This window comes from Protopterus annectens, chromosome 6.part0 (genome assembly GCF_019279795.1).
Source record: "Protopterus annectens isolate FY-2018-M chromosome 6.part0, PAN1.0, whole genome shotgun sequence".
NCBI classification, from domain to species: Eukaryota; Metazoa; Chordata; order Ceratodontiformes; family Protopteridae; genus Protopterus; species Protopterus annectens.
Window position 1 is genome coordinate 595,036,439 of NC_056737.1, and position 19,766 is coordinate 595,056,204.

General features: G+C 43.3%; 1 protein-coding gene across 2 annotated transcripts in view; it reads right to left on the bottom strand.

Annotated features, from left to right (window-relative positions):
- FANCM (FA complementation group M) overlaps window positions 1–19,766 on the bottom strand; it is a 2,552,324-nt gene that overhangs the window by 118,587 nt on the left and 2,413,971 nt on the right. For both annotated transcript variants that reach the window (XM_044074265.1, XM_044074264.1), the window contains exon 22: window positions 7,377–7,668. In XM_044074265.1, coding sequence (XP_043930200.1) covers window positions 7,377–7,668 — 292 coding nt within the window. The remainder of the gene's footprint in view (window positions 1–7,376; window positions 7,669–19,766) is intronic.

Here is a 19,766-nt window from a genome sequence, read left to right on the forward strand (position 1 = left end):
AAATAAAATACCCTTTGCTTATCATATATTCATGGTTAGGAAATCCTTTTATCTTGCCAGACTAATCACTAAAGGTATTTCCACCAGATCTAAGGAAGTTATTATTCCTCTTTACTGCTCCCTTACTAGGCCCAAAATAGACTATAAAGGCCCCCCCTGGTATGCACATGTCTAAGCATATGCATCAGCTTGAGAAATTGCAATGTTTTCTCAATAAGATAATCAAATGCATGACTGTCTTTAAAAGTGGTTTCTCTCTTTTCTGTTTCCTGTAGTCTCTGTCTAGACTACAAAGCCTGAGGATCCAGTCCTACCAGTCCTACGCAAACTCCTGCACTTCCACAAAACAAAAATCCTTCTCAACACCTGCTTAAGAGATCGTAACTTCCATCAAAATATAAATAGGTCCTGCTGGCGAGATAGATATATACTTCACATAATCCCTCTTTTATGGAATAGACTTCCTTCGGAAATAAAGCATAGTAGCTCCTTGATTCTCTAAGCATAACCTGGATGTATGGATGGGCAATCATAAATACATTCCTGATCTGAAAGGACTCATAACTAGTCATGACAATGTGAACCTACAATTTTGAGGTATTGTGGCTAGGCTTCTAATGGTCCCCTGCATTAACTAAACTGACTTATGAATCAATAAGTTTTGCTACCTTTGGATTAGGTAAAAAAAATGAAGAAAAGCCATACCCCTTGCATCACCCTTAGCCTTGACTTACTCATTGTCCTTCCCCAATCTATTCCATCCATCTCCACACTCATTTTCTGATGTAAAAGGGAAAATCGGTGAGAGGAGGAATTATTTTTCGTCTTTTATTTGTACTTATTATGGTATTCTCACACTTGACTGTACTGAATTAAACAGCCACTTTTTCTTTTATTAAACTCTGACTTGGCATTTTTACAAACACTAGCATCCTGTTTGTGTTCTCAGAAAGAAAACTGGAGTATGTCTAGTACATTTTGGACTACTTAATCATTTTGATTTCAGGATATCCTGGAAAAAAGTGGATAGGTGGCAATTCTATTGCTATAACAGAAAGAAAACTGCAAGTGTTCTGGGTGTCTGCTTGCTGCAGGTCTTAAACGTGCCCATTGGCTTTAAACTTGTAGTCATTTTTTGTGCTGCATAGTGTTGTCTACTGCACTATCTAGTTGGGCTGCTCTAAGCTGCACATACCTGCTTATAGTTGCTAATCAGATTTGACTTGCTTTACCTGATTTGACCCTCTACCAGTTTCAACAAGCTGTGCTATGAGCAGCAGTAGAGCACCATGCAAACCAAAGTTACAAGTAGTAGTTGTTTTTAAATTGATATACATCTCCCTGATCCCTTAGCAAACATTCACTAGCTTTATTTTGTTTCTCACCTACTTTTTTTCATTGCTGCAAAAGATTGCAGCATGTGGTGCCACTGGGCATAGTGCTGCACTGGGTTGCATGTTTCTGTTGTTGCATATAAGCAGTTCTGCTTGTTGCGTTCTGTTGGCTTAATTTTCTGCTACTTTGCAGGCTGCCCCACATGACACTACACACATGACCACACTAATCCATGCTACATAGTTAACGGCTGCCTGTTCTTTCAGTAATTACAGTCATCTAATACCTAGCCTTTCATTAACTGAGTTTAGAACAGCAGCCTGCAGCCATGCACAAACAACTATGGCTCCTGTACCTCTGTGTTGGACTTGCTATATTTTGTGTCACATCTGCCTGTAACACAAAACACAACTGCCGCATTATACTTGAGTTTTGTGGCACTCGTGCCTGTAACTTGTGTCATTTCTTGCCATGTGGCATTGAGAACATTGTTGCTGGTTATCCATTTTCTCTGACTGCACTACTCTTCCACATTATACCAAACTACCATTGCTATATCATGAAACTGTTAAGCACCTAAGCTACTACTGCTGTATCATAGTCTGCTTACTAAGCAGAAGTTACTGTACTTATCACTCCATCTGAATTCCAAACACTATGGGACCATAGTCTGCCTGCACCCCTTTCTGCTGTCAGCATTAGATACTTTGAGGCAGTGTAGGAACTGCCTCATGTTCATGGAACAACATACTTAGCTGACAGACAAAAAATCCACTTTTGAGAGGTGTAGAAACATATTTGAAATGGAGGAAAACCTTTTGCCTCATATATAACCAGGTTGTTAGTGTTCACTGCATACCAATTCCACCACATTACAGTTATAAGACCAAACGTACATAACATGAGAAACTAAAAAAAAAAAAAAAAAAAACCTTCACAAAGCCCCCAAGGCAGTTTACCAATATACGTGGACCTAACTATCACAAGCACAACTCAGCTACCAAACACACTATTGTTTCTAATACAATGGTCACCAAAGTGGTAAGGAGAAGCCTCTAGAGTAGCCAGAGCACACCACCATACCAACAAATGTCCTTATCATACTTGACTCAATAGTAACACATTCTGACACACCACTTATCAGGCTGAGCAACAGAGTGACAGTCAGTTGTTCTTCAGGAGCCAGAAAATGGGATGTCACCAAGGCCAAGTCCCTTCACTTCAAATATGCATACAACTTTATCACTGTACAATGAATGACCTTTGACGATCCAGCTTTGTATCACTGGGGCTTGGCAGGCAACCGCTGTTGAGCCATATCCTGCCGTCACTGCAAATGATACCGCAATACAAAGAAAAAATAGTCAACTAAAACAACTGGCCCAGTAACTGGTGTCATTCCACTGGGGTCCAATATATGTCAGTTTGGAAAGGGATGGCTAAAAATTCTATGGGTAAATTTGGCCTGCAGGTTATAGGCTTGTCTCTCTTCCAGCGACAAGACAACAGAATATAGACAAAAAAAGAATGGGAGGGGAGTGCTAAATGAAACACCAGCTCTCGTGGAGTTTTTAGTTGAGTCTAGAACAGAAGTTGTTGTTAAAAAAGGGATAATGAATAGGACATAAAAAACACTGCATGATAACTGTAAGGGTCAATCAGATGAGGTGAGGTAAGATTGGGAAAAAGGAGAATGGAAAGGCAATATACAGACAGCAGTGGGGAGACATCTTTTTGCCTCCCAAGTATGCACCAGCATTTAAGAAGGCTTGGGATTTTTTGCAAGTAACTGTTTGAATACATATGTTCATATCTTGAGCAAACTTCAGAGCTTTTTCTGTCATATACACAGCAAATGATGGAGGTGTTGCAGGAAATAAAGAGGTAATTGGGAGCATGTTTTTGGGAAATGCAAGGAGCTGGCACATTTTATAAATTCCCTACATATATACAGGATTTGAAGTGCCTAGATCTAATATGGCCTTGTTAATGCCACTGGCTGCTAAAAAAAAAAAGCAACTGCTAAAAAATGGAAATCAAAATCTAAACCAAGGAGAGGTAGGATCTTTAGAAAAGGGGAAGACCACACAGAAATAAATGGAACATGTGGGAACAATACATGCAGAATAATGTTCAGGAGGAGGAGGAGTGAAATTTAGGAAAGGGAGGACTTGAGCAATTCATGTAATGCTGACTGAATACTTGTTAAAAAAGAAAACAATGTACAATGCAGGACACTAAGGAAAATGTTTGCAACGGTTTCTTTTCTTTTCTAGAATTATATTTGTACCCTCATCATTGTTAAAACTGTATGCATTTTAATAATGGTGTCTTCCATCCCCCTCCCTATTCTATAGGGAGAATAAACATCCCTCTTAATTGTTATGCATAGCAATTCTTGAAAATTATCAATGCCAATGCTTTCAACCAATTAATGCCCTCCTCCACTAGAAGTACACAGTTGCTAAATCTGCTTCTTAATAATACAGCACCAAAATGCACCATACCTATTGTTGCCCCTCTTTGTTCAAACCTGACCAACATGCCATAAGTACTCCCTATAAGAACGCAGCCTAAAATGCCCACAAAACTCACTTTCTTCAAAGACTTCTCAAGCGCTTCCACATCCAAGACATTTAAAAGCTCCACATCACATGAGGACTCCACAGCCAAAATGACAGCTTACACCATATATTTTTACTTCCACCTAAAGTCATGCATTGGAGCTTCTGTCCTCATTCATCAAAAACACAATGCCAACTTAAAAAAAAAAAACACTAGTGTCAGAACCATGGGTTAAAGATTAATGAAAAAATATATAGTACTCTTTTGTGAAACAAGAACACTTCCACACCTACCACATATATGACACTCCCATCAAAACAAATACTGTACTCAGAAACCTGGGCATTTTGTGGACAATGAACTCTCCTTCAGTCGCCACATATTAACTGTCAACAGAAAACACTTCTACTTAGTAGAATACAAGGATGAAATTCTGACTACAGCCCAGGTGCTTGATAGGTGAGGATGGGTATACTCATACTCAGGGTAATGTGAGGCAGAGCAGGATGCATATAGCCAGAATCCCTCAGAGAAAGGACAGCATCACAGCATACATCCTGGAGGCAGACTTTCTGTTTACAAAGCCAACTTTACCAGTGAATGTAGAGTGAGAGTAGAGGAGTAAGCACTTAAGGGAGATAGTGTTGTGGGTCCTTGCAATAATGTGGGTAGCATATCCCCCCATCTCCAACAGATCCTATGGCTGTATATATGATAGCCCCTCCTGATGTCTTTTGCCCCTGTACTATATTAAAGTAACTCATAGTAAGGGGGAATTGTCAGGTAGTCCCACTGGGGAGGGTTAATAGTCTGGAGGCACAAGGGCAGAAAGGACCTGGAGGAAAAAAAGGGAAACCCCATAACAAATAAACCACCTCAACATGACTTGCCAGGCTATCCAGAACAAATACAAATTAATGGCAATTCCCATGTCATTACAAGGTGTTAGGGGGCACAATCAGCAAGATCATTTTTTAAATTAAATTTTCCTCTGGTGTTCTCCCTTAGGAAGAATGGAATGCCAGACTGGATAAGAGCCTTTTAGAGTGCGAGGGCATCAGGATCTGGCACTCCTCATTATAGCAGAAGGAATAGGTGCTAGAAGTGGAGAACAGACTTTTTTTTCCCAATCTCTCACGTAGAGCTTGAGGGTGTTAGTACCTGGCACTGCCCAAGCAAGGAGCACCAGATCAGAGAAAGTAGACTTGTGCACAAAAAACAGCAATCTTACATTAACAGGGCCCCCTGCACCCTTGTAGCAGAAGAGTGTAGCAAAGAACCCATCTGAGCTGGAGATTGTCGGAATTAGGCTCAGAATTGAGCACTTCCATTGGCCAGGGTTTATGAAAATTGCTTAACTTATCTTGTATTTAGGCAGCACATTTGGAACTGTCCTCAGTAAAGTAAGCAAATTTACACTTAGTATTATGTATGGTCAGTTCTCCGTTTCTCCTGCCAGCCTGATTGACATGAGCACAAGTGTCTCACCCAACAAGTCCCTAAGGCAAAGCACATCTAAACCAAATTTTTTTGTTCATAGGCAACTCTGTAGTGAGACACACAGACGTTCCACTCACCAGGCTGGACAAGGAAAAGGTTACGGTCAGTTGTCTGCCGGATGCCAGTATCCGCCATATTACAACGCACTCAAGTCTCTCCACAACAAGTACTATTATGACTCTAATATAGTTCATGTTGGTATGAATGACTTGAGACGTACCTCACTGGACTATATGAAGACAGACATGACTGAGCTCTCTGTGTGTCTCAGGCAGGTATGTCCCTAGCCTTGAGAAGCATACTACCTTCACTTAAGATCATATCACAATATAAACAAAAAATGACTGACTTCAACAACTGGCTTAGTTTCTGGTGTCATTCTAACAGGATCCTGTACCTGCCAGCCTGGGATGACATGGTAGATGGACCACGCTGCTTTGTCAGAGAGTCCTCATCTGTCACCTTTGGGATTTCAGTTACTGGCTAAGGCTCTTGCCTCCCCATAGTACTTTTTTAGGCAATGCTACAACAAATGGAAATGCTGCACATTTGTAAATCAAATGGTATAAGATGCACTCGCTCTGGGGAACTCAACCTAGTATGTGACATCAACAGGACTTACTGGAGAGACAGACATGTCTCATAGAGGTTACCTTTCCTCTGGAACAAACTTCCAATTCAGGGGAAACTGAGCCCCTCGCTGACCCTATTTGAGTGTAATTTGGATGACTGGATGGGAAACCACAAATTCACCCCAGGAATTTCACCCTTGTCCCTCTTGAACAGGGGTAGTAATTGTTGACTTAGTCCTGCTTAATACTTTTATATTCTTGGGAACAGAGGTTGTACTTGACTAGACTTGTAAGGGCCCTACAGCCATTAGCCTAGTAACCTCCTGTGATCCTATGATTGTGCAGGTTGCATTTGTTCACAAAAGTAGATGTTCAAATTCTTCACTGCTACAGTAATCTTTAAACTATATGGATTAAGTTGTGTCTTGTCCAAAACACCACAAATGGCTAGCTTCCAAAAGCTCTGGTTCCCTCCCACACCCTCACTCCTACTTATAGAGGGAAAATCAGCAGTCAGACTGAAGAATGTTCAGGACTTTCTTGCCCAGTAGTTATGAAGGAGAGAACAAAAATCAGAATTGACCAACAAAATAAGTTATTGCATTTTTCTTTTAACATCTCTTACACAATTTTGCAGACTTCATGCATGGTGCTAGTAATTACTTTTTGGTAGTCAACAGCATTAAATGTAGTAAAGCCTTGCCTTACTATATGTAGGTAATTCAGATCCCATGCTCAGTTCAAAAGGACCATTGCCCTAATTACAGTCATTTGCTTCCCCCAACATTTCTGATAGAGTACTCTGTAGGGAATGTTTATATCTAGTAACTCATTACACTAAAAAGAAAAACATGTTCTTAGCTACCTCTCTCTTTCCCATCATACCTATAGCATTTGATGTCTACCCGAGGAAAATTTCTCTAAAGTCTGCTTGTGATATAAAAATACCTACACAAACACTTCAAGCATAAAATCCTAAACCTTCCGTACTTTGTTGTATACAGATGCCCACCCATTGTTCCTTTGTAAACTGACCTTTCAGTCTCTCTTCTCAATTTTTTCAAACCTACTCTGAAAGATTTTTATAGCTATTATGCAGTATTTTACATGCCCTTCCAATTATCCATTTTAACAGCAGCTTCTGTTCTAGAGTTAACTAAAAACTGTTTTTCTTTTCTATTAATGTACCTATACCCATGTCATATTTTAAAATGTGATAACTTAATCAAGATGTTAAGAAAAAGAAAAAAAATCACCCTTTCCAGAGCAAGTAAACTTCCATTACTTACCCTGTGAAATACAAAGTAGTATATAGCAATTAATTGTGGGTCTGTGTGTGTGTGTATACATACAAGTGCACATTGCAGGAGAGATGGCAATGAGAAGATATAAACCCCAACTCACCTGTTAATCATCTGCCCAACAGTGCTAAATTGGTGGCACAAGTTAAGTGCAGTGATGTAGCTCACATTAGGGATGCTAAGATAAAATTGAAGAGCCTGCTGTTTTGGACCTTTGACCTCTGTTGGTACCACAATAGCAGCATTTTTTCTTTTCTCTAAATTCACAAGCTCAGCTAGCAGTCCAGCAGTTTCCTCTTGACTGGTACTAAAAAGAATTTTAATTCCAGCGCTGATTAATGCAGACAGCATACTATCATAGTACTTTGTCCTCTGAAAAATTCTTGATGTTTCTCCTGAAAACATATATATATATACAGAACAAGTCTTGTTAAAAGTTTTGTTCAAATAACCAAAATCTTAAAGGCAGCTAAAAATGCTTCAATGCAACTTGCATCATAAATGTAACATGAAGTAAAGTTAAATGCAAGAAATACTTGACCTATGAGGCAAGTACTGCAAACAACATGAATGCAAAATGGATTTTAATGCTGATAAATGGGCAAAAGGGAATCTACGCTGCATATGTTCTAAACATTTTCTCTGCAAAGCTATTTTATCTCTCGGCAACACCTTAAATAGTACAGTTAACTATAGATGTCGACTGTATTTACTGCTGCAGTCCTAACCAATGGGTTATCCATGCTGTGGTAGCCCTCAGTCGGTCCGATTACCAGAGTCAAGGTTTTGTGCATCAGCTGCTGTCGCTTGCTGGGTGACTTCAGGTCATCAGAGCTATAAAGAAGAGCAGGTGACGCCATTACCTCAGTTTTTCTTGCCTTAACCAACCAAAGAAGTCCAATGTTAATAATTATTAGTAGTCCTGGGGTCAGAGACCCCCACAGAAATATGTGCATCTGTAAGGAAAGAAGATATCAGGGGGAAGGAGGGATGGAAAGCATGAATGCAGCAGTGAATACACTCAAACATCTACATTTATGGTAAGTGTACACAAAGTACAGTTTTGTACCTACCATAAATGTAGATGTCCGAACTGGATAGCATCTGCAGTCATAACAAATGGGTTGTCCTGTCGTCAGGCAGCCCTTCGGTCGGCCGGATTCCAAAGTCCGGGTCCGGCTTCGGCTGATGTCGCACTTCACCCGACGTCATCTCTGCTGGTCTTCGGGTATAAAGGCATCAGCCGACGCCATTTTCCTCAGTGTTTCTTGCCCCAGATGCCAATTGCCCTCTTGGAAAGCTAAATTTTGGATAAATGCCAATGTTTCCAAAATAGTAGAAGGCAAACACAAAAATAAACATGTATGTACATATATACGAACAAATACACCATAAGAGACCCCAGCGCATCAGCTAGCTATTAGGAGGGTAAACACCCTAGGAGTACCGCAGAGGGGAAGGAGGGAGGGTAATCCTGACTGCAGATGCTATCCAGTTCGGACATCTACATTTATGGTAGGTACAAAACTGTACTATGTCCTTCATGGATGCATCTGCAGTCATAACAAATGGGTAGAATACCATAGCCAAACTAGGGGAGGAGGAATAATAATTATGGTGTAGTCAGGATCCCTTGCAGAACAGCAGTGGCAAACCCTGCTCGGGATCTAGAATATAGAGGTAAATTATAATGCTTGGCAAATGTATGCACGGAGGTCCAAGTAGCCGCCTCAATAATGTCCTTGGTTGCCACTCCTCTTAAGAAGGCTGTGGTAGTGGCTGTAGCCCTTGTAGAATGAGGTCTTATGTTCTGTGGAATTGGTTTTCCATGGTAGGAGTAACAGAATCTTATGCAATTTCCTATCCATTTGGAGATTGTCTGTTTGGAAATTGCTTTTCCTTCCCTTCCTGTTGCATAGGCTACAAAGAGCTGGTCAGTTCTTCTGTTACCTTTGGTTCTGTCCAAGTAGTAGCGTAACTGTCTATGTACATCCAAGGTATGCATTATTCTTTCACCTCTGTTTTGTGGATTGGGAAAGAAGGTAGGTAGGTGGATTGCCTGGTTTAAAGACACTCTGGATACCACCTTAGGCATAAATGTAGGATTAGTTCTCATGGACACCCTATCTTGATGGAAGATTAGGAAGGGTTGCACTGCCATTAAGGCCTGTAGTTCAAACCCTCCTTGCTGAAGTAATAGCCAGTAGGAAAGCAGTTTTCCATGACAGGTGTTGTAGATCTGCTGTTGCTGCTGGTTCAAACGGAGGGAGTGTCAACTTTTCTAGTACAAAATTCAAGTCCCATGCTGGTAATGGTGGTTTCCTAGGAGGTTTTACATTCTTGATCCCTCTGAGGAACTGCCTGAGTAGAGGGTGTGAAAAGACAGGAGGATCAAAGCTGTATTCTGCTGAAATAGCTGATGCATGTATCTTGATGGAGGAATAGGACAGACCTGTATGTAGAAGCTCTGCCAAGTACTCCAGAATGCTAGCAATATCTATGTTCGACACATCTTTTCCTCTTTCAGTACTCCAAATGACGAACCTTTTCCATTTTCCTGCATAGTTCCTTCTTGTTGAAGGTCTGCGGGCTTCAAGGATAATGTCTTTAACCCTTTGTGAAAGGTCTGGGTTAGTTACTGCTATGTGATGTTCCAGGCAGTCAGTTGCAAGGTTTTTAGGTTTGGATGTATGATGTTGAAGTTGTTCTGAGTTAACATCAGAGGCATCAGGGGTATTGACCACATTTTCTCCCGAGACATGCTCCTCAGCAATGGGTACCAGTGTTGTCTTGGCCAGTTTGGAGCTATCAGAATTATCCTTGGACGTTCCTCTTTGATTTTCAGTAGTACCTTGTGCATCAAGGGAAGAGGTGGAAATGCATATGCTGTCAGGCCTTTCCAGCTGAAGGATAGAGAGTCCACCTTCCATGCAAGTGGGTGGAATATCCTTGTGCAGAATTTTTTGAGCTGGTGATTTTGTGGGGAAGCGAATAGATCTATTTGTGGCATTCCCCATTTCTTTGTGATGGCCTTGAAGATGTCCGGGTGTAGCATCCATTCGTGAGCATCCGAGGTGGTTCTGCTTAAAATGTCTGCTAGGGTGTTCTCTTTTCCCGGTACAAATATTGCCTGTAACTGGATGTTGTAGCTGAGAGCCAGATTCCAAAGGTCCAAAGTCATTCTGCATAGGGGGTAAGAATGAGTGCCTCCCTGTTTGTTGATGTACCACATGACTGTGGTGTTGTCTGTCCTTATCATCAAATGGCCTTCTTTGAGGAATGGTCTGAATTTTAGGATTGCCAGTTTTACTGCCAGCATTTCTATTTTTGGTTTATGTGCAGTTGTAGTTGGTCCTGAGTCCACAGTCCTTGCACGCATTTGTCCAGCATGTGTGCCCCCCAACCTAGGTCTGAGGCATCCGTTGTGATGGTTTGGTTTGCTGGAAAGTTGTGGAAGGGTAAGCCTGGGTTTGACTGGCATGCCCGAGCCCACCATAGGAACTCCTGTTTTAAGCATGGGATTAGTGGTATTTCTGTTTCTAAGCTGTGTCTGTGTTGAGACCATAAATTCTTTAGGTACCACTGTAACTTTCTCATATGCAGTCTGGCATGTGGGACCAAGATTATGCATGATGCCATGAAGCCCAAGGCCTGCAGAACTTTTCTTGCTGTTAGTTTGTTCTGCTTTGTTAATGCCAAGAAGTAAAGAGGGAGTTCTTTTTGTTTTTCTGCAGTTAGGAATGCCATCTGTTTTACCGTGTCCAATTCCGCGCCCAAGAAAGTTCTTGTCTGGGATGGTATCAACCTTGACTTTTGTAAATTAACTGTGTATCCCAGGGCTTGTGGCAAGTAAATGACCCTTTGTAAATCTGTTGTCAGCTTGCTTTTGTTGTCCGCTTGTAACAGGCAGTCGTCCAGGTATGGATAAATTTGGATTCCCTGTACTCTGCAGTGAGCGATTACTGATGCCAGGCATTTTGTGAACACTCTGGGCGCAGTAGATAAGCCAAAGGGCAATGCTGAGAATTGATAATGCTCTGATCCTGCAAGAAATCTGAGGTATCTTCTGCAATTTGGTCGAATGGGGACATGCAGGTATGCCTCCTTGAGATCTAGAGTTACCAGCCAACACTCCTTGCCCAGCATGGGAAGAAGTTGCTGTAGGGTCAGCATTTTGAATTTTGGGACAATGATGTATGTGTTTAAGATGGACAGGTCGAGAATAGGTCTCCAGTTTTTCTCTTTTCTTGGTACTAGGAAGAGTCTGGAGTAGAATCCTTTGCCCTGTTCTGTTATAGGCACCCTTTCCACAGCTCTCATCTTTATTAATTCCGCTATCTGGTGCAGGGCTTCTATTTTTTGATTTGGGGGCAGGTTTGGCATTCCTCTTTTTACTGGTAAAGTGTGGAAGTGGAACTGGTAGCCTTGGTCTATGGTTTGCAAAATCCACTTGTCTTTTGTAATATAGTGCCAATTTTTCGAGAATAAGGCTAACTTTCCGCCTAATGGTGCTGCTATTTGCTTCCTGGTAGGCGGAGTCAGAGCCAAGTCACTGTGATTGTCCTGTTGCAGTGGCAGTGGTTGTGTCTGTGCCTCGGTTATTGCCTTGCCACTGTCGTCCTCTGTAGGCACCTCCTCTGGATTGATTTCTGCCCCTAGAGTGTCTGTTCCTGCCCCTTTGTGATCTTGTGGAGTCAGGAAAGGACCAATTTTTGGCAGGCCAGTTCCTGCTAAACCTTGGGGGCTGAACCTGTAGGAAATCTTTAACTGTTTGTACAGATTTTGCCTTCTCTTCCATTTTCTTCATTACCTGCTGGGCAGGTTCCCCAAATAGACTGGCCTTATCCATAGGAGCATCCAATAGCTTAGCTTTAACATGATCCGGTAAGACCTGTTCTTTCAACCATGCATGCCTTCTTATCACTGTGCCAGTCATGGCTGATCTAAATGAAGCCTCCAGTGCATCATAGCCACATTTTAAAGAATGGTTACTAACCTGTTGGATGTTATTCACCATTTCTAATACATATTTCTTATCTAAAGATTCATCAGAGGACAGCTTTTTAATTAACTGATCAAGCATAAACTCTTGGTATTGGATCATGTGAAACTGACAGTTTAAAGCTCTAGCTGAGAGAGTAGCAGAGGTGTAGACTTTTTCCCCATCTCTAAGGACCTGGATTCCCTTTCAGAGGAATAGGGTTTTTGCTGTGGTCGAGGCAACTGCCTTAGGCCCCTGGGATATAGTTTCGGGTCTGCAAGCGGGCCTTGTATAGGTGGTGATGAGTGTCTGGCACCCTGTAAAATCTATCTGGTTTGGCAGGGGCTGGAGGTAAAGAATCAGGTGCAGTGCAGACATCATTAAATGCATCGTCCACAACAGATAGGACAGGAGGTATAGCTAAGGGCCTATGTTGTGGTAAGTGCAGAAAAGTCCTAAGCCTTTTTCTTGAATCTGAGAAATCTTGTCCCTGCCATTGGAATTGTTCTCTCATGGTATGTAAAGTTTCCCCAAAGGAGAATTCCTCTGGTGGAGAGGCAGCTGGGATGGATTCTTCAGCATCTGAATCTTCATAATTGAAAAAAGGAGCCTCTGGCTGGTCTGTAATGTCTGAGTCATCCGCAGAATCATCAGAGGACACAGGCTCGGGGGGCTCTGCTCTAGGTCTCTTTTCTGGGGGCTGAGAGGCCCTGTCTGGGTGAGATTGGGATCCCCTAATTAAGGATATTAAATCTTCTGCCAGAGTAAGCATTTGTGAACTAGAAGTGGGCCTGAGTGAGGGTGGTTTAACAGGCCCTAATTTAGCTGATTTGGCTGCTTTAGCCCTGGCAAAGGCCTTAATAGACATGGCTGCAGGAGGCCTAGCAGCACCACGTGCTGGGGTAGAGATATCCAAAGGGATAGTGTCTGAAAGATCAGTAGGAGCCGCAGTTGCTTGCAAAATTTCTGAGGCTGATTCAGATAAGGTAGCAGGAGCCTCAGTAGTAGTCATGGATTCGGCTGAAGATTGACCCGTTTTCTCGGTTTCGGCTGAAACCGAGACACTCGCGGCTTGCTTAACCGTGGTTTCGGCCGAAACCGCGGACCGCGAGTGTCGGTCCTTTTCTTTGCGTTTTTTAACAATTTGGGTAGTCGGAGGATCCGACGGCATAATGTACGCAAAATCTGAGCCGAAAAACTGTTCAGCAAACTCCGACCGACGCCTAAGCGTTCGTCGGTTGAAGGAAGCACAGGCCGAACAGGCTGCTACGTTGTGGTCTGGGCCTAAGCAAGGCAAACAGTAATAGTGGAAATCTTTATGAGGTATTTGTTTCCCACAAGTTAAACAGTTATTCACTTTTTCTGACATCGGCTGAGGCAAGAAAGAGTCCCCAACGGGGTACTTAGCTTTTAGAAGTCTTCGAAGTAGTATTTGGTAGTAGTAATCTCTGGATCTGACCGACCGGCACTTGCGAACAGCTTCTGCTTCGGGCGCCACGCGGCAAGAAAGACTGAGGAAAATGGCGCCGGCTGATGCCTTTATACCCGAAGACCAGCAGAGATGACGTCGGGTGAAGTGCGACATCAGCCGAAGCCGGACCCGGACTTTGGAATCCGGCCGACCAAAGGGCTGCCTGATGACAGGACAACCCATTTGTTATGACTGCAGATGCATCCATGAAGGACATCTGTACTATGTTCTTCGTGTTTCACTGCTGCAGTCCTAACCATTGGGAAGATTCCCAAAGCTGAAGAAAAGGGTCGAAGGTTAATAGAAACTTAAAATTGGGTGAGCATGCCCTGCAGAATTGCAGAGGCAAACCCAGCCCTAGTTTTTGAGAATAAGTTCAGATGGTAATGTTTGGTGAAGGTGTGGACTGAAGTCCATTGTTGCAGCTTCCAGGATGTCCTTGGTGGGTACCCCTCTAAGGAATGCTGTGGAAGTAGAGGTTGCCCTAGTGGAATGGGTTCTGATGGTCCCAGGGAGTAGTTTACCATGCAATGAATAGCAAAATTGGATACAGTGTGCTATCCATTTTGAAATTGTCTGTTTGGATATTGGTTTACCCTATGCCCCTGTTTTAAAGCTGACCAAGAGCTGGTCAGTTTTCCTGAATGACGTTGTATGATCCAGATAAAATCTGAGTTGCCTGTGCATATCCAAAGAATGCAGTATCCTTTCCCCTTTGTTCTGAGGGTTAGGGAAGAAGGCGGGCAGGTGGATGGCCTGGTTGAGGGTAACATCCAAAATCACCTTTGGCATGAAGGAGGGGTTGGTTCTCAGGGAGACCCTGTCTGCATGGAAGATGATAAATGGCTCAATGGCCATTAAAGCTTGAAGCTCTGACACTCTCCTGGCTGAAGTAATAGTCTGGAGAAAGGCAGTCTTCCAAGAGAGGTACTTTAGTTCTGAGGATGCTGCAGGCTCAAAGGGAGGCAGAGAAAGATTTTCTAAAACATAGTTCAGGTCCCAGGCTGAGGTGGGCTGTCTTCTGGGAGGCCTGATATTAGAGTCTCCTCTAAGGAATTGTTTGATAAGAGGGTGGGAGAACAATGGCTGTTTTGTATCAAAGTGTGCCGAGATGGCAGTGGCATGGATCTTAAGGGAAGAGAAGGAGAGACCCTTATTAAAAAGCTCAGCAAGATAATCTAGAATAAGAGGAATGGAGGGCAGATGTATGTCTGCCCCCTTGGACTGGCTACAGGAGCAGAATCTGTTCCATTTTCCGATTTAAGATTTTCTGGTGCTGGGCCTTCTGGCTTCTGTGATGATGTCAAGGACTTGCTTGCTTAGCATAGATTCCTTGCTGGTTTTGGTAGAATAAGCCATGCTGAGAGCTTAAGCATTGCCTCACAGTAGGATGCTGTCCAGTTCGATTCTCAGCTAGAGCGTCTTCTGCGTGGAGACATGCGTGAATGGGTGTACCTTCGTTGAAGGCTGTGCGTCACGCCTGGCAAGATGGTACATAAAAATCAACTGCCAATCATTAGCGGACGGGAGTTCCACTGTGGTGACCCCTAACCGGGAAAAGCCGAAAGACACAAACAAGCCATGCTGAGAGCTTAAGTGTCTGAAGGTCTGGGTGCAGTATTGTTCCTTCCCCTTGGGATAGTAGGTGAGGTATCGGGGGTAGCTGCCAGAGGGGCTGGTGAGATAGGCTGCACAGCAGTGGGTACCAATGCTGCCTGGGCCAATCTGAGGCAATGACTATTGCTCTTGGTTTTTCCTCCCTTAACTTGATTAATACTTTTGGAATGAGAGGTAGAGGTGGGAATGCATACACAAAGAGGGTATTCCAAGGGAAGGTCAGGGCATTGACCTTCCAGGCCAGGTGATGGTACTCCCTTAGTGCAGAATTTCTGTACTTGGTGATTTAATGAGAGGCAAACAGGTCCACCTGGGGGGTTCCCCCAGGTGTGGGTAATTTGCAGAAAAATCTCTCTGTGGATTTGCCATTTGTGTGGGTCCAGCAGATTTCTGCTTAGGAGGTCTGCCAGGGTGTTGTTGACTCCTGGTAGGTATTGGGCTACAAGATGTAGTCCCATAGATGAGGCTGCTACCCACATGTTCATGGCTAGTCTGCACAGGGGGTAAGATTGAGTCCCACCCTGTTTGTTGCTGTACCACATATGACTGTGGTGTTGTCTGTTTTTATGAGAACCACCCCTGGTTTGAGGTAGGGTATGAAGGATGCCAGAGAGTTTTGTACTGTTATCATTTCCTTTTGGTTGATGTGCAGGGGTAGTATTTGTGCGTCCCAGAGACCTTGGGCACATCTGCCTTCTAGGTGGGTGCACCAGGCTATGTCCAAAGCATCTGTAGTTATGGTCTGGTCTGATGGACGGAGGGTGAATGGAAGTCCCTTGTTCAGAGCACAGGCCTGGGCCCACCAAAGGAACTTGGATCTTATGCATGGGATCACAGGCGGGGAGGTGACCAGATTGTGAGTGTTGACACCATAGGTTCTTTAGGTACCACTGAATTTTCCTCATGTGTAGTCTGGACAAAGGTACCAGGAGGATGCATGAGAGGTCATGTACCCTACAGCTTGTAGGAACTTCCTGCAGAAAGCTGGGTTTGGGAGGCCAGAGTAGTGAAGTATTTTGGTAGGAAACTTTGTTTTTCGGGGAACAGAAAGGCCATTTGCTGTTCTGTGTCCAGTAAGGCCCCCAGAAATATGATTTTCCTGGTAAGTGTCTGTTTTGATTTCCTTTCATTGATAGTGTACCCCAGAGAGGTGAGTAGGGTTTTTACAAATGAGAGGTACTGCAGGAGCAGTTCCTTGCAGTCTGCCTGGATGAGACAGTCATCCAAGTAAGGGTAAATCTTAACATTGTTTTGCCTGCAAAAGGCAATGGCAGGAGCTAGACATTCGGTGAATACCCTGGGAGCAGTAGATAAGCCAAAGGGCAAAGCATCCTTTAGGTCTAAGTTGACCATCCAAGCTTTGTTTGGCAGCATTGGTAGAAGCTGTTGTAAGGTAAGCATTCTGAATTTTGGGATTACCAGGAAAGTATTGAGAAAGGACAGGTCCAGGATGAGACACCAAGTCCCCTCTTTCCTGGGAACAAGGAATAGTCTGGAATAGAATCCTTTTGCAACTTGTTCTGGAGGTACAGGTTCTATTGCCTCTACGGATATTAGGTTTTGCACTTGTTTTAGTGCTTCTGCCCACTGGTTTGGAGGTAGGTCTGGGTACCCTCTTGGAGGTGGGTAGTTCTTGGAAATTGAATTTGTACCCCCTGAGCAATGATTTTTAAGGGTTCCAATTAGAACACAGAATGCTTGAAATGTCGAATGTCATATGGTCGACACCATATGATCGACATTTCAAGAGTTCGAATGTTAAACATAACAGCGTCATACAGTGCGGAATGGGAGAATTTCCCTTTTCTGCACTGAAGTGCGGTCTCGGAGTTGGTATATTTAGGTAGGGGCGTCTGGGGGTCTTGCTTGCACCATTAAGGTAAGTTTTTCTTTTTTTTTTTTTTTTTATTGTATGTTCGAGCTTCCAAACTTCGACCATATGTTGTCGAACATATGGGATTCGAAGTTTTGAAAGTTCGAATATATATAATATAGACCTGATTTTTAAGACCCATTGATCTTTTGTTATAGACTTCCAATTTTCTCTGCATAGAGAGAGCCTTCCTCCTAGCTTTTGGTGTGGTGGAGGCAGGCAGAGATGGGAAAGGTAGTCATTGAGAGATTTTTCCATACAGGGTTGCTTTTGAACTCTCTGCTCTAGTGTTTGAGGGAGGCCACTGTTTAGTTCTTTGCTGGCCCTGCGTTTGAGTCGTGGTGGGTCTGTCCCTATGGGTTTTGCCTTGTGCCTGCCTATTTGGTGCAGGAAAGGACCAGTGTTTAGAGGGAAACTTTCTGCTGAACCTAGGAAGAAAGCAGACTACATCGATTTTGCTTTGTCTTCCACCTTTTTAAGTACCTCTTCAGTTTTCTGTCCGAACAAGTGGTCTTTGTCAAGAGGTGCATCCATGATTTTAGCTTTGACATGATCAGGGAGAGGTTGTTCCTTCAGCCATGCATGTCTTCTGATAACAGATCCTGTCACTGCTCCCCTGCTAGAAGCTTCTAGGGCATCAAATCCACAGTGCAATGAGTGATTTGCCACCTGAGATGATGAGTGCAGTAATTCTGTTATCTCTTTATTGTTGCAAAAATCTGGAAAAAGCAGACATTTTCTGTTGCAAAAGTTCCAAAGTGTGCTGTTGATATTTTAACATATGGAACTGACATTTGCGAGCCCTTATAGTTAAAATTGCAGAGGTATATACTTTCTTACCCCATCTGTCCAGGGCCCTGGATTCTTTATCTGAGGGAGTAGGATTCTTTGCAGAGGTAGCCTTAACTCCCTTAGGTCCCTGAGTAATCACCTCTGGATCTGCTATAAGATTTATGTAGAGGAATTTATGTGAGTCAGGTACCCTGTAGTACCTTGTCAGGCTTTATGGGGGCAGGTGGAAGGGTGTCAGGGGTAAGGTAGGATTCTAGGTAAACGTTGTCTACCACCTCCAAGATGGGTGGGATTGACCAGAGGCCTGTGCTGGGGTGGGTCCAGAAACTCTCTAAGTCTTTCCTTGGATTGAGGGAAATCTGTATATTCCCATTGGAAGTGTTCCCTGAGGGTGTGGAAGGTTTCCCCAAAGTAAAAGTCCTCTGGAGGTGATGCAGAAAGTATAGATTCTTCTGCATCTGAGTCTTCACAGGCATTAAGAGGATCTTCCTCTTCAAAAATAGAGGAGTCAGATCCCTCTCAGTCTAAATCTGACTGAATGTCTGGAGAAGGTTCCTGTCTCCTTAAGCATTCTAGTTTGAGGAGGGGAAGAAGTAGCGGAATGGAGACATTTTGCTATTTTCTTTGTTGTAGCTCTAAGTCTGGCTTGAAGAGTATCCCTCGGTGCTGTCGGTGTGTTAGTCGGAAGACCTTGAAGTGAATTCCGAAGTGCGAGTGATATCCTCGGAAGCTGGTGCCTGCGTAGTGGCTCCTGACCCAACCAAGGCAGAGACAGCCGAAGGCTCTTTAAACAATGCAGTCATCTGCGGCATACAGGACTCCGAAAGGGTCTCAGTAGAGGCCTGCGAAGTAATTGAGTTGGGCATCTGGGGCTGCGATAGCGCCTCACTGAATTCCAAAGAACTGATGACCCTTTTAGCGGTGGTGTCGTCGGAAGCCTTGGCCTTATGCGGTCTGTCTCTATCCTTATCTTTACTTTTTTTGGAAGATCTGCGGTTTGCTAACTGACGGACGCCATATCGGTAATTGGAGACGGAAGACTAAAATAACTGGCTACAGAGCTCTATGATGAATAGTTCTAGCGTTAAAGCGGGCACAGAATTGACAGCGAGGTATGTTGTGATCTGGGCCTAAGCAAGAATGGAAGTCTGGGTGTGGTATTTCCTTTCCACAGGCAAGAGAGTTATTGACATTTTTGGACATCGGTTAGTGCAAGAAAAGGGAAGGATCCCCAATGGGGTACTTAGCTTTAGATGTTTTCAGCTGAAGTTCGAGATCTGGAAATGGCCGACCGGTACTGTTGCGAATTGCTTCTGCTACAGGCTCCACATCAAGAAAGACTGAGGTAATGGCGTCGCCTGCTCTCCTTTATAGCGCGGACGACCTGACGTCACCTAACAAGTGACAGCAGCCAATGCACAAAACCTTGACTCTGTTATTTGGACCGACTGAGGGCTACCACAGCACGGATAACCCAATGGTTAGGACTGCAGCAGTGAAACATGAAGAACATCTCTTAATACCCTCACTTATAACACTTGCCTCCTTTCCCAAGCATAGCTATAAACTTTGCCCACTACCACCAATGGCATAGAAAAGATCTTACACATTCCCTCATAAAAAGCTGTCAGTAGAAACTAGAGTAAAAACATCAAACCATCTGTATTCTAAACAAACTAGCACATCAAAAAATTACAGAACGTACAGGAACTGAAGTATAACAAGGAAATGCAACTAGTTCAAGATATGGACAACTGAG